We start from the raw sequence: 12994 nt of genomic DNA on the forward strand, positions 1-12994 counted from the left end.
ATGTAACTTAAGTCATAATGGATAGTATCCAGAGGTTCTCATAATGGTTAAAAGTTAGAAATAACAACGTAGCTCTAAATACTTGTTACAAAGGCCATTATTTGAAAAAGCATAAGAGACCAACTTAGTAAAAGGGGGATTTATAATGAGCAGAATAAAGTCAAGAGAAGAGCAAATTTCATCTTACAGGTACTCTACTAAAACATGGAATTTTAATAATTGATAGTAAAGACTGCTATAGGAAAATATGGAATTTCCTATTCACATATATTTCTAATTATAGAGTCAGCAATATAGTCATTTCCTTCCTCACCAAAAGGCTTAGTTAATACCTGTCTTAAAGCTTCCATCTCTTCGCTAGCCACTCGCTTCTCGGAGGAAGTGTTCTTCAGTTTGGACTCGGCAAGCTCCAGCTCTGTTTGAAGCTTATCTACCTCTTTGATTACTTGATCCCTCTCGCTCATTATGAGGCGGTATTCATTGAAAACGGAGTCCCTCTCTTCCTTGTACTTCTCTGCATCCTTTGTTGCTTTCAGTTGCATTGTTTTGAACCTTGTCACCTCTGATTGCAATCGCTCCATCTCTCTCTGCAACTCTTTGTTTTGTGCTGTGGCATTGCTTAGTTCCTGCTGTACTGACTCAAACCTAGAGAGAGAGAGGGGGGGGGGGAGTAAGCAAAGAACAAAAGAACAATTTTGATACGACCAGATATACAAAAGCTGAGGACTGGACAGATTACAGAAAAACAACCAGACAAGTATGCTTACAGTCCACAAGCAAAGACAATAGAACTAAAACAAGTAATTCAGACACACATTCATTTTCATCAATAGGGCATCCCACAAAAATGCAAAATACTTTTAACGATCAAATTCTAAAGTGTAAAACATCAAAGCCATTTGCCAAAACAAAAAAAAAAATGTCATGAGGAAAGAAGAAAAAAGGTGGTAAGTATAGTAGAGCAGGGAAAAAAATAACACTGCCTTTAAGGGAAGTGACTGTAGAAAGAAGGGAGAGTCTCTACTATGGGGAGACAGTCACACTGAATCCTGATAATGGAGGAAACCTGAAGGCAGAGTTCCTGCTGCAACACCTGGATCCCACCTGCCTTGCGTTACCTCCTCTGGAGGAGGCCCAGGCAGCTGGATCACATTTGCACAGATGTTTCCTGTAAAGGCCAATTTATTCCACTGCTATGAAAGAGAATAGCTTTGTACATGGCACCCCATTCTTAAGTGAGACCCCTCAGCAGGAAGGACCACCTGCTTGGTTTGCAATGCAATTTCAAACTAGAGCAGATCTGTTGGAGTGCCATCACCTACATTAAAATTGCAGAATGCCACATTTAAATTTGGGATTAGTACATATGAAATATTTTGAAAATTAAAAATAGCTATACCCACTATGGAATTACCAGCTGAACCATCTTGGATACATTCTTATGCTGCGTATTATTGTGACAATTTCACAGATGAGGAAAATAAGGGTAAACACTTCTATTGTACTTTTTAGGACCAAAGATTCATTCAAAATGGCCATCATTCAAGTCTTGCTCTTCCTACTCTCTCTAAAAGCCATTTGGACTGTCTTTGATCTTGATCTTAATAAAAAACAGTGCTGAAATGTTTTACTGGGTCATCTTTGAGCTGCAAGTTGGTTAAATCTTACATTCTGAAAAATAAATTTTGAGAAATATACACAGCTGAAAACATTTTAAAAACATCTTGGGTTTAGTAGTCAATCACCCAAATTAAGCTTGGTTATGAAGAAATGACAAAATGTGAGACTGAATTTCTTTACCTGGAAATATGTAAAAGAAGTCCAGACCAAAAGTCAACCAAATAAAAAACAAAAGTTACTGAAGCCCAATTGTACTACCTTGGCTGGATCCAAGGTTCACAGAAACAAGGATACCTTTCTTGAAATTCTTAAAACCAACGTTTGCTCAGTATCAAACCATACCATCATCTTGCACAACAGATCTTGCTTAACAAACTTTATTTCTTCTTGAGGGCTCATAGCAATTATAAATTATTAACCTTGAAAAAACTAATTTATGTGTCAGGACATTATGCAAATCCCGAGCCAAGTATGACTAACATTTAAATACAGCTCCGGGTATAAAAATATAATTCCTCTTAAGAAAGGAGGCCTACAGGACAAGGCCATAATCATATATGTCATGCTAGCACATTCCAGTGCTTTCTTCCACATGCTTTTCCCTTACTTTCAGGAATCATGTCAGTCTTTTTAAGTTACATAACTACACTCTCTCAAATCTTTTTAAAATTTAAATGTATTGCAACTTCATGCACACTGTAAGTGTATATTATAATCTATGCTTAATTTCAGTTTTGAAAAATACTAGAAGTCTATGAATGCAGAAGTAAACATGCTTTTTGGCTGAGAGAGATGCATGGTTATCCCTAACTTAGAGCCATGAAAACATTCCCAACAGACCTATGGACACTCTTCAGAGTCCTTACTTACACTAGCATTCCTCATACCCCTCACCAGTAACTGTGCAGGACTAGTGTCAAGCAGGAGCAGAGAGAGATTAGGTACAGGGTGAAATAATGTCTCTGCCCTCCTCTGTTCCAGCTGCTGGTGGCAGCAGTGCAATGAGGGACCTTCCCAGCAACAGGAGACTCCTAGGTGCATCCATCCCAGCAACTCTGCTGCCCACTGGAAGCACTGCAAACTAGCACCGAGGCGGCAGTTCAAGTGCCACAAAAACTTTACCTGTGCTTCAGAACATCCGTATTTGTTAAACGTCCTTTTGGAATAATATGCTTTTCTGGACTTGTTTTATTTCTTCATACAAATATACATGTGTACATATGTAAGTATACAAAAATACATGTATACTTATATGTGTACACACATACGTATGTGTGTGTTTTTTATGCTGATGGCTTTTATGGTCCTCATCACCCATAGACGAGTTCACTGCTTGGAATACTAAATCTGAGGCTTAACAAAATTTTGGCTGTATTTTTGGCTCCTGCGTCTATAATTAACAATAAACATAGCTCAAAAGACAGAGTATGCCTTTCTCACATATGTTAAATAACAGTTAAAATTCCTCACACAATGTCTACACCTTAATTTGGAAATTCCTTTCTCAAGAAAAAGCATTATTTCTTCATATACATGTGTGCATCACACCTCTAACCCCTTCTTAAAAAAATACTGTATATAAAAAGCATGCTTACCTATCATACTAAAATAATAAGATAGAGACACATAAATATTAGGAAAATATTAGTTATATACAATAGAGAAAATAAGAAGCTACAACCGAGTGGTTGTTGTCCTCATAGCATATGTGAAAGGTACCAAAAATCAGTTATACCTTCTGAGAGAAGAGGAATATTGCTGCTGGAAATGTATTGCTGTGTCCCTCTGTTTCATTAACATGTCAATCTGCTTCTGAAGACGTCTGTTCTCCTCCTCAGCCTGTTCTAGTCGGCTAAGATCTGTGTTGTGACTTGCTATCTTCTCGTTATACCGTTTCCTTAATGCATCATAATCCTTCTTCACACCCTCTAGCTTGTCCATTGCTGTATCATACAGTTTATTTAATATCTCTGATGACCCATTTTGCTTCATAACCTTAAAAAAAAAAGCTTTGATAAGTCTCAGCTGTAAAAATATGAATACATGTCTTTTCATGAAGGTGTATGAAAATCATTTGAAACTTCCTACTGTGCGATTACAGCTCACTTTTTTAAACTACTCTGCTCGGCAAAGGAAATCTGTATTTAAAAAGTACTAAGCCATTGCAATGATGAAATCTGTATCTAAAAGAATCTCATCTGCAGATTAATAAAACTGATATTGCCAAGAAATATTGTTAAATTCAGTTTTTATTCAGTTCCTTCAGTCATCTGCTGAATGTTAACTGGAAAAAATGGTTTATCACATCTTAAGTGCACAAGTTTATGAAAATCTCTTTAAAGCTAATTCTGCTACTGCCAGTTTATTAAACCTACATTTTCTTCAAAGTATTTTTTGATATTAGTAATAGATAATAGTTATTTGAAGATGAAGATACCAGTAATTTGGGGAATCACCACAAGGTGGCACTCAAGACAGATGGTCTATAGCCTCTGAGAACACAAATAATTCAAAACTTCAAAAGAATAAAAGCTACACTATATATTATACACATAAGCCTATCTTTTAATATTTATAAAGGTATTTCATCTGAAAGCTACCCACAAAAGCTTGTGTTTCAAAACCTATAAACAAAATATTAACAGAAATATCTAATATCTATCTAAAGTCTAACCCAAATCTTAGCTACAAACTGATTTCCATTTACCTAAGAATTTTGTAGTAAATAATAATGACAAATGACCACAACGGCAATAGAAAGCCCTAGTGAAATTCAGTGAATCCAGGTCTTCTCCTGTCTCAAGAGGCTAAAAAACAATGCCCAAAATGAGGCTTTGCCACCTTTTTTTTTTTTTTTCATTTCTTTTTTTTTTAAGTATGCTCATTTTTTATGTTTTAGCTCTTTTATTGAAATTTGGACTTAACAGAATGGCAGGAAGAAACAAGAGAATTCAATACAGAGCAGTGCCAGAAATACACACAATCTTAATGTTACGCTACAAAGCATATAATTGCTCTTACATTGGACATAGGTCCCTAGCAATCTGGAGAAAGGAAAAAAAAAAAAAAAAAAAAGATCAGGCTAGAAGATAAAGAAAGAATAAAAATGCAAGCACTATGCATGAAACAAAATAACAAAATGCATAACAGCTCCCACCCACAGATCAAACAAACTTTAACTACCAGGAGTGTTTTTCTCAGCCATCTACTGCAGAGATGTGATGGTACAGATTCAATACACTGCCTCCAAAGTGAAAAAATTGTATATTGTTTTCCCTGCTATACTTGTTCACATCCTATGGACAGTTTCAGGTATCTATGGCTCCTCATCTTCTTTTATTTCCTATATTCAGACTAAAGATCTGTTCCTGAACACGGAAGAGCCTGGATGCCTGCAGACCAAAACGAGCTGCCACCATTTAGAGATCACCAGCTTTTGCACACATCTCACTGTCCGCTGTTGGCAGGTAAGGACCGACTTATTATCAGAAAACCACTTCTCTACATAGGCAAGATAAAAGAAGAAGAAAGTTCTTCAACTTGACACTGGTCTGATGCGCGCAGTAGTCCCGGATCAAGGCTGCCCTTTGGCAAGACGCTCAGAGGCCCGGCTAACTTCACATGCACGCACACGCTCACCGGCTTCAGAAGGGTAACCTGTGCACGCAGATGGACACATTTACACTGTCACACTGCTCAGAGCCATTTTAGGTAAGTAGTTAAATGTGTGCTGATGTCTCTTCATTCAAGAACATACTACTTTTTTGTGTGACAAATTGTAAGCCTATGGAAAGTGTAAGTGTATGTCAATTAACACCCCCTCAAGGGTGTTCTTTTCCTGAAGACAGCTTCCCGAAGCACACTGAAAGCAGCTTTGAGAACAGAGTATTTGAGAGCAAAGGAGAAACAAGCCACTTCACATTGTTTAACGCATGTATGTCTTTTTGCTGAAGACACATTAAATAAAAAAAAAAAAAAAGAAGAAGAAGAAGCCAAGCATACAAGAAATTGCATGAGGTTTAACAAATCTCTGCTAACAGAGATCTCAATCTGACACACCGAAAAAGAAAGAAACGCCATGAACAGGAAACACTGCAATAAGGAAAGTCTCCCATCCAAAGTCCCAATGTGAGAAAAAGTAAATAGTCCCAGTCAGACCAAAGGGGACAGCCATAGCAACGCGGGCCTTCATACGCGAGCAGCAAGAACTTAAGCTGCTCAGTTGCTACACAGGAAATCAGTGGCAATCCCACACTGTAAGAGTAACTTGATCAGAAGATTTTGCTCTCTGAGGGTACTGAGATGCTGCATTTTATTATTGCCTGACACTGAACAACATGTCAGAGGGATCAACAAAAACAGAGTTAAGACTAATTCAGATGAGAAGTGACACAGACAAGACGAGGCTCTTGGCGTCCCTTCAAGACAACATGATTCACTTTGACATGCTGAGAAAAGAAGTTATACTAGTTTCTCACCGAGAATTATGCACACTATTTTCTTTTAAAATGTAATCATGGAAGTTCACATGAGACAAAATTTCTTTAAATAAATACTTTAAATGATGCTTTAACCTCTTTTTATACTGCCAGATAACTTCAAGACAGACCATGGAAATATAACAGCCCTCTCTGGTGGGTTTTACATCTCTGCTGTGCAGAGTGAACAAAAAAATTGAGGCACAGAACAACTAAGTGATTTACCTAAGTTTAAACAACAAACCATTTGGGCTTCACAAACTTTTGAACCAAGTCACTAAACCATTTTATAGCAGAACTCTCCAAACAACAATGTCCGAGGCAGGAATCAAGAGGAAATGCAAATCTCAATTTATTTTTGCACTTGCACCAAGAAAATTCCTAAGCCACCATTCAGCACGCAGAGGTTGCTCTGACCTTTATCCCTCCTACCCTAGTAAATAATTATTTTTGTTTGCATAGGCTTTGCTTCTAAAGCCTAATGTTTGACTTGAAAGTTTGCCTTATGAATCAGCCTACACACAGTTAACCGAGATGTCCTGTTTAGCCATTCCCCATGTTACTGCAACTATTCCAGCTAAATGGTCACACTTCTCCATAAGTGAATCACAGACCTGATCACTAGCTGCTCCTTGCTATGTCTCCTGCGCCCTTCTTTCTTCAGTCTCTGTGAACCAAACAACCTGAGTGTTGAGACAGCCCTGTTGCGCAGAGTTTCAAAATGTCCACCTTTCAGTCCTGAAAAGCTTGATTTTATGTTTCAAGTTTAAAAACATTACTCAACCTACAGCTTTGCTATTACTGAAGAGCGTCCGTGAACCTAAATAACCAAACTGAGATCCATTATTTCCCTAACCTTTAAGGTGTCCCTAGAATAAAGAAAAACCTGTCAGTCGTTTTTTTCCCTGCAACACTGTCAAAGAACAAACGCAGCTTGGACTTCTTGCCTGTTCAAAGCTACTCCTGTCCCATGCAATACCTTAAGATCTAGAGATAAAGGTCTTATTTTTAATAGCTTCACAACTTTAAACTAGATTTTTGACACCATTCCATGTACCTCCTTGGAGGCCACTTAAGAAAAATCATGCCGTATACTATCATCTTCATTTGCACAGCGTTTTTTCCTTCTCTGCAGTAAAAATTCTTCACACTAGCTAGTATTCTATATCATTCCTTCTTCTTTCTAGACATAAAAGCTCAATTCATATCCACAATCTAGCTGTCTCCTCTTAAAAACTTAAGGCATATATTTTAGAATCGGCAAGACACGAAAGTCAGCAAGCTATACTTTCAGTTTTATTCACTTATTTATCAAAATATGAATTATCATTTTCTAGGTGATAAATGTGTGCCTGTTGTCTCAAAGTAGTCACTTGTAAAGAAATAAATACGGAAACTTAAGTTAAAAAGAAATGAGACACTTCATCCAGATATGGAAAAACCTTTAAATTCTTCAGAAGCAAATCATGGTTCCTACTAGCACTTACACCCCCAACTGTAGCTTACCTGCTGTTGCTGGCTACGTAGGTCCGTTATCTCTTTCTGATCCTCATCATGAAGTCTTTTCATTTCCTCACATGACTGCTGGAGATGATTATGTTCTCGCACCAACTGCGTGTTTTTCCTCTTCAGGGTATCCATGTCCTCTTTCAGTTGGGACTGGTCACTCAGCAGTCGACTGTGCAATGTACTGGGTGCGCGCGTGCACACACACACACACACACACACACACACAGAAAAAAAGCTCTTAGAGGAAACCTTTCCAGGACACACTCTTGATGCCAAGGTTAACTCATGTTAAGCACAAGTTTACTATCAAAAAAACATATCACACTAACTCACTTCTTCAAATTTGAGTATTTCAAGCACCAGAAATAAACAGAGAGGAGCAGGAATATAAAGAAGAAATCCCAGTTGAAACTACATGGTATTCTTATACAGCATTAAAAAGATAACGGATTTATGCAAAACCAGAAACATCCCACCAATGCCATTTCACAACCATTTAAAAAGCAAGCAGATACGCACAAAGATAGTACAGCACAAGCACAGTAAGCTCCTGGTGATAACGGTAATTGTACCATTATCTCCACTTTCTCTTGGGCTCCTTGTCTGACTAGCAGCTAAGCTAACATCCAGAAAAAAAATATTTTTCCTATTGCTAAATTAAAAAAACACCACGCACAGTGTTTTGATTACACTCAAGCAAGGAAGCAAGTCACAAAGAAACCTATTAAAGTTATTCCAAACTAATTACACATGCTATAACTGTTGCAAGAATTGCACTCTCAGTTAAACAACTCATAGTCACATGATGAGACTATCATTCAAATTACAATTCAAGGTAACAGCCCAAACTTAAAGCAGATCACTGCTGAAAAAGAGCAAGAGTTAATCTAATCTAATATACTTTACTATGGTGGATAAAGTAAAATGATAACTTGATACGGTCCAGCTTTTTCTGTTGAAACAGGCCGACTCAAACTAAACTCTCAAACCTGCTGGTAAACTGTTTAAAGTCCATGTTAAAAAAAGAAGGAAGGAAAAACTAGAGGCAATGAATAGACTCAATTCATACTTTAAAAATATCTGGTAAACCAGCTAAAATACACTTTGTACTCCCTCCTTGTGAAGTGAAATATCAGCATTTCCTGTGCAGAACGACCCAAGGGGCTTACAGAAATCTTCCTTAAAATTAGGGCAACAGCCTGCTGAAAAATTAAGCCTTTGACAAATTACATTCACAAGATTAAGTATACATAATCTTTACATGTAGGTTACTAACTTGTTATACAGATTTCACTGGCAATCACAGAGCCTTTGGAAAGGCAATAATCCCCTGCCCCTAAGCATGGGGCTCTATGAGCTGCAAGGGGGGCAGGGAGGAACCATTTTAAAAGCTGTTGTATTGGCTTCTTCTCTCGGGTACCCCAAGAGCTAATCACAGGACAAAACAAGAGCGTTACGGATTTCAACACGCTGTTACATTTGGGGCATCTAAAACCTAAAGTGAGCTTTGGCCTCCCTGAAGTTTTAAGTAGGAACTTACCCTACTCAAGTCTCAGTAAATGAGTTGCTAGAGTAAAAAGAACAGCACAACCTCTGAATCACTTGAAACTTTCTTATGACCATAATCTTGGTCTGTACCAAATGTAAACACAAAAGCTTGTAATTTCATATATGCATCATTTTATGGGAGACTTTTAAACTATTGGTTTCTGGGAATACTCCTATACACTTCAAATACTTGAATATTTCAACTAATCCTTGTCTTTCAAAACTCAAAATTTTTTCCTAACATGAGAAGGTAAATCCTTCTACACTATCATGAAAACACTGAAAAAAACCAGTACATAACAGTATGATTTCAGAGAGTACATAACTCCTAAATAAGATGAGCTAAACAGCTATCTTTTAGGATAAAGAATATGGAAGTCTTGCATTGGATAAACATAGATATTTCACCTTTGGGAAAAAAAGTCCGTCTACAAAGTACTGAACACTATTGGCTTTGCACAGAATTCACTAGCTAGTAAAAGTACTTGAAATACTAGTAACCAGTACTGTTTCACAGAACAGTTAAAATTCAAGCAAGAAGCACATATTCACAGAGAAAAATCACTATATAACAAATAGAAGTGAGCAAAAATAATCATTAATTTAGAGGAGGAAGCATAGAGAAAAAACCTTAAATGAGACCAAGTAGATGAATGAAGTTCTTTGAAAAGAAGCCATACAACTTGCTAGATTTATACCTATTGACAATATTTAATATTATTTGCAGGTTTTGCAAGAAGAACTTAAAATATACTGTACAAAGGAAATGATGCATATCTTCAAAAGGTTTGAAAAGTTGTGAGTACAATGTAAGAACTAGCAGCTGTCAATGAAAACAAATGCTGTCTTTAAATACTTGTCATACTTTATAGTGTAGATTTGAAAATCCTTAAACCCAGTATTATTTGCATTTTGATTTCTGAGCTGTTTTCCTTTCAGGTGAATAAAATGTGCTCTTATTGCATCAACAACAGATTTTAAAATAGAAATATGTGCTAGAAGTATTCAACAACTCCTTATTTTATTGCATCTCCACAAATGCTTACTATTGGTCTAAGCCTGTGTTAAAACTTACATGGAGTCAGCATGACAGCTATCAAAACCTAAAACTAAATAATCAATTACTTCTTTCAAATTATATTCTGCTCTCAAACTTGACAGAAGACTTCTAGATCTCACTATTAAGTCAGTGAGGCTTTATTTCTCAAGGTTTCCTATCTCAGATTCTTCAAAATGAAACAACTTATACTTTATCCTTTATAACTGACTAGAAACCTTATCGAATGCACAGAAACATTCATCTTAAAATTAAAGAGGAAAAATAGATTAAAAAAATCCAGTTACCACATTCTAGTAACTTATAGCCAAGCAGAGACTGGTCAACTCTTACCTTTTACAACTTTATTGGTACTTACTGATAAAAATCTGCCTCTTTTGCTGCTTCCTCACACCTTTTTAGTGTCTTAGTATGTTGATTCTGCAGCGACTGCAGGTCTGACATGGCCTTCATGCACTGTATTTTCAATCTTTCATAATCATGATTTGGTTTTGGACTTGGTCTGGCATGGAACAAAAATACAAAGTCAAGTCTCAGCTACCAAAGAGAATGAAGGGACTATGACATTACTGTCCAATAAATGATTGGTATTACGCAATTCTTGATACTAAGACTATATTATGCTTAAATTTAAATACTAAACATTTGACATTATGATGCAACCACAAATAAGACTTCCTGATTTTAACCTCTATCAATTTTACACTGAGACATAACATCTTGTCCAACGTTAACTTACTCTACATTGTACCGTGGATCCACGCACCTCCCTCCTGAGCAGCAGGATTATCACAGACCAGAACTGCCACTCGATACAAGAACGAGCCAATCTGCTTTTCTGCATAAGCATGTCAAAACTTTCGAAGAGAAACCATTGCACTGCAGTGAGTGGGGCTGAAAAGAGGCTGCCAAAGTAAAGCAGGGACTGCATGGAGCACTAGGCTGGGAAAAAAATTTTGTCTAGGCAACAGCTGGAGGTCCTTGTCTACAGCTCCCTAGGAAAATCAGGGTTAGGATTAGGGTTAAGAGAAAGAATTTCAGAGCAACACCAAATACATGCATCTGTGCCAGAGGAATTTGACTGCTTTTTACCAAAAGTCATATAATTAAATGAAGTGTTATTATTTTATTTAAAACTCCAATGAATGAATGAGAAAACATATCAGGATTAAATACATATTTCCATACAATATTCCAAATTTTTTTCATATAAAATATTCATTCATAGGATTTTCTAATACAATATAATCTCTAATAATGAATTTTTAGTGAGGTGGACAAAGTGAAAGCTAAAATCAAAAGACACTAAAAATTTTCAATTAAAAATTTAGAGACGCATAGGAGCAGGGGGAATTCTCAAGTAATCCATCTCGTCGGGCAAGACAAGTGACTAGTTTCACAGTGACTTCATATACCATTCCCTGGGTATTTCATACTCCTACAAGCATCTCATATGTCTAATTTGCTCTGTTGCCACATAGATCATCCTTTCTCTCTCTTCTTCTCATCTCACTCCCCTCCAAATAGCTTCACTGTAAGCTCAGCCTGAAAAGTAATCAGGATTGTCTTTGCTTCATACATAAACAGCCACTTGGATCTTGGAACTGAAATTCAGCTGGCAATCGAATTGACAAGGGAGAATGGAAACTGTTTAGCACAGCTGCGGTGCTGAGAGTCATAAAAAAAAGAAAAAACCCAAACCAATCACATCTGATTCACAGTGTCTTAAGGAGTTGATGTGCAATATGAAGGTGCTTTTTAGTAACCCAGTTGCACTTGGGGTGCCGGGTAGAATGGCCTTTCACTGGAACTCCTCTTTTCCTGCCTCCTCCACAGAGAAGTACGCCCGGGAAATGCAAAACTAGAAAACCCTTCCTTGACTGACAATTAACAGTCAATTAAAGCCAAATTCATACAAAATAACTGTATGTTTATGTCATATCATCAGTGATCTTTAGATTTTCTTCTTTTTTTTTTTTTTTTTAACTCACTGTCCATTTAGGGATGCCAAAAAAAAGCAGTACTATGCTCATACAGTTATACGGAAATATTACTGTTCCTACTGCATTGATAATCTTCTTTCTAAAATATAATCCTAGTTAGCATAAGTAAAACTCAATTTGCAAATGTTCACACCCTTGACAGAAGTACTAAGGATCTAAGTATTGATTTAAATGAGACTTTAGGGTGAAGTTATTGAAGGTAGACACCATCTGTCTAACACAGTCATTAAAATGACAACATTAATTGAAGCACCATTTAAATCTCTGGGAATGCATTAGGCTTATTGACTCCCGTTAAAACATGCTCACATTAAGCTTGTAATTGGAAATTCACATTCCCACAGAATATTCCAGTCAGTGCAGTTTAACCAAAGAATAACCGATAAGTCATTCTCAAAGCTACAGCGAATGTTTTATCTCTTTGGAACACCAGCACACATATATTGCACACGCTGCTGAAGTAACACAACCTTGTTCTGAAGAATCCTATAGACAAGAGGTACCATGTGGGTGAATACACATTAGCCTACCTACACAGTGATAAGCGAACTGCAATGACACCAGCCATATCCTGCATTCCAGCTTAGCTACATGGGGAAGAAGGAAAAAAAAAAAAAAATCTGGAAAGCTATGGCCGTATGTACTGCCCCGCTGTTTCAAAGGTTTGCGTCTCAGCAAGATGAATGGGGGTGATGGCCAGAAGGAACTCTATCCCTGGTCAGAAGTCAAAAATTAAACTGTTGCAACAAAGCTCTCCATTCAAAACCATGCAGTGGCTG

At 37.0% G+C, this 12994-nt stretch overlaps 1 protein-coding gene across 2 annotated transcripts in view; it reads right to left on the reverse strand.

The window, feature by feature from the left end:
* The window catches only part of DLG5 (discs large MAGUK scaffold protein 5), a 114755-nt gene that overhangs the window by 40366 nt on the left and 61395 nt on the right, over window positions 1-12994 (reverse strand). Inside the window, exons 1-5 of one of the 2 annotated variants that reach the window (XM_062580323.1) lie at window positions 10979-11069; window positions 10571-10714; window positions 7605-7788; window positions 3356-3615; window positions 333-645 (exon numbers count right to left, since the gene is read on the reverse strand). In XM_062580323.1, coding sequence (XP_062436307.1) covers window positions 333-645; window positions 3356-3615; window positions 7605-7788; window positions 10571-10665 — 852 coding nt within the window. In that variant the 5' untranslated portion in view covers window positions 10666-10714; window positions 10979-11069. Of the gene's footprint in view, window positions 1-332; window positions 646-3355; window positions 3616-7604; window positions 7789-10570; window positions 10715-10978; window positions 11070-12994 lie in introns of those variants that run through there. The other variant, XM_062580322.1, reaches the window with a different exon arrangement.

Source organism: Rhea pennata, chromosome 7 (assembly GCF_028389875.1).
Source record: "Rhea pennata isolate bPtePen1 chromosome 7, bPtePen1.pri, whole genome shotgun sequence".
In the NCBI taxonomy this organism is placed as follows: domain Eukaryota; kingdom Metazoa; phylum Chordata; class Aves; order Rheiformes; family Rheidae; genus Rhea; species Rhea pennata.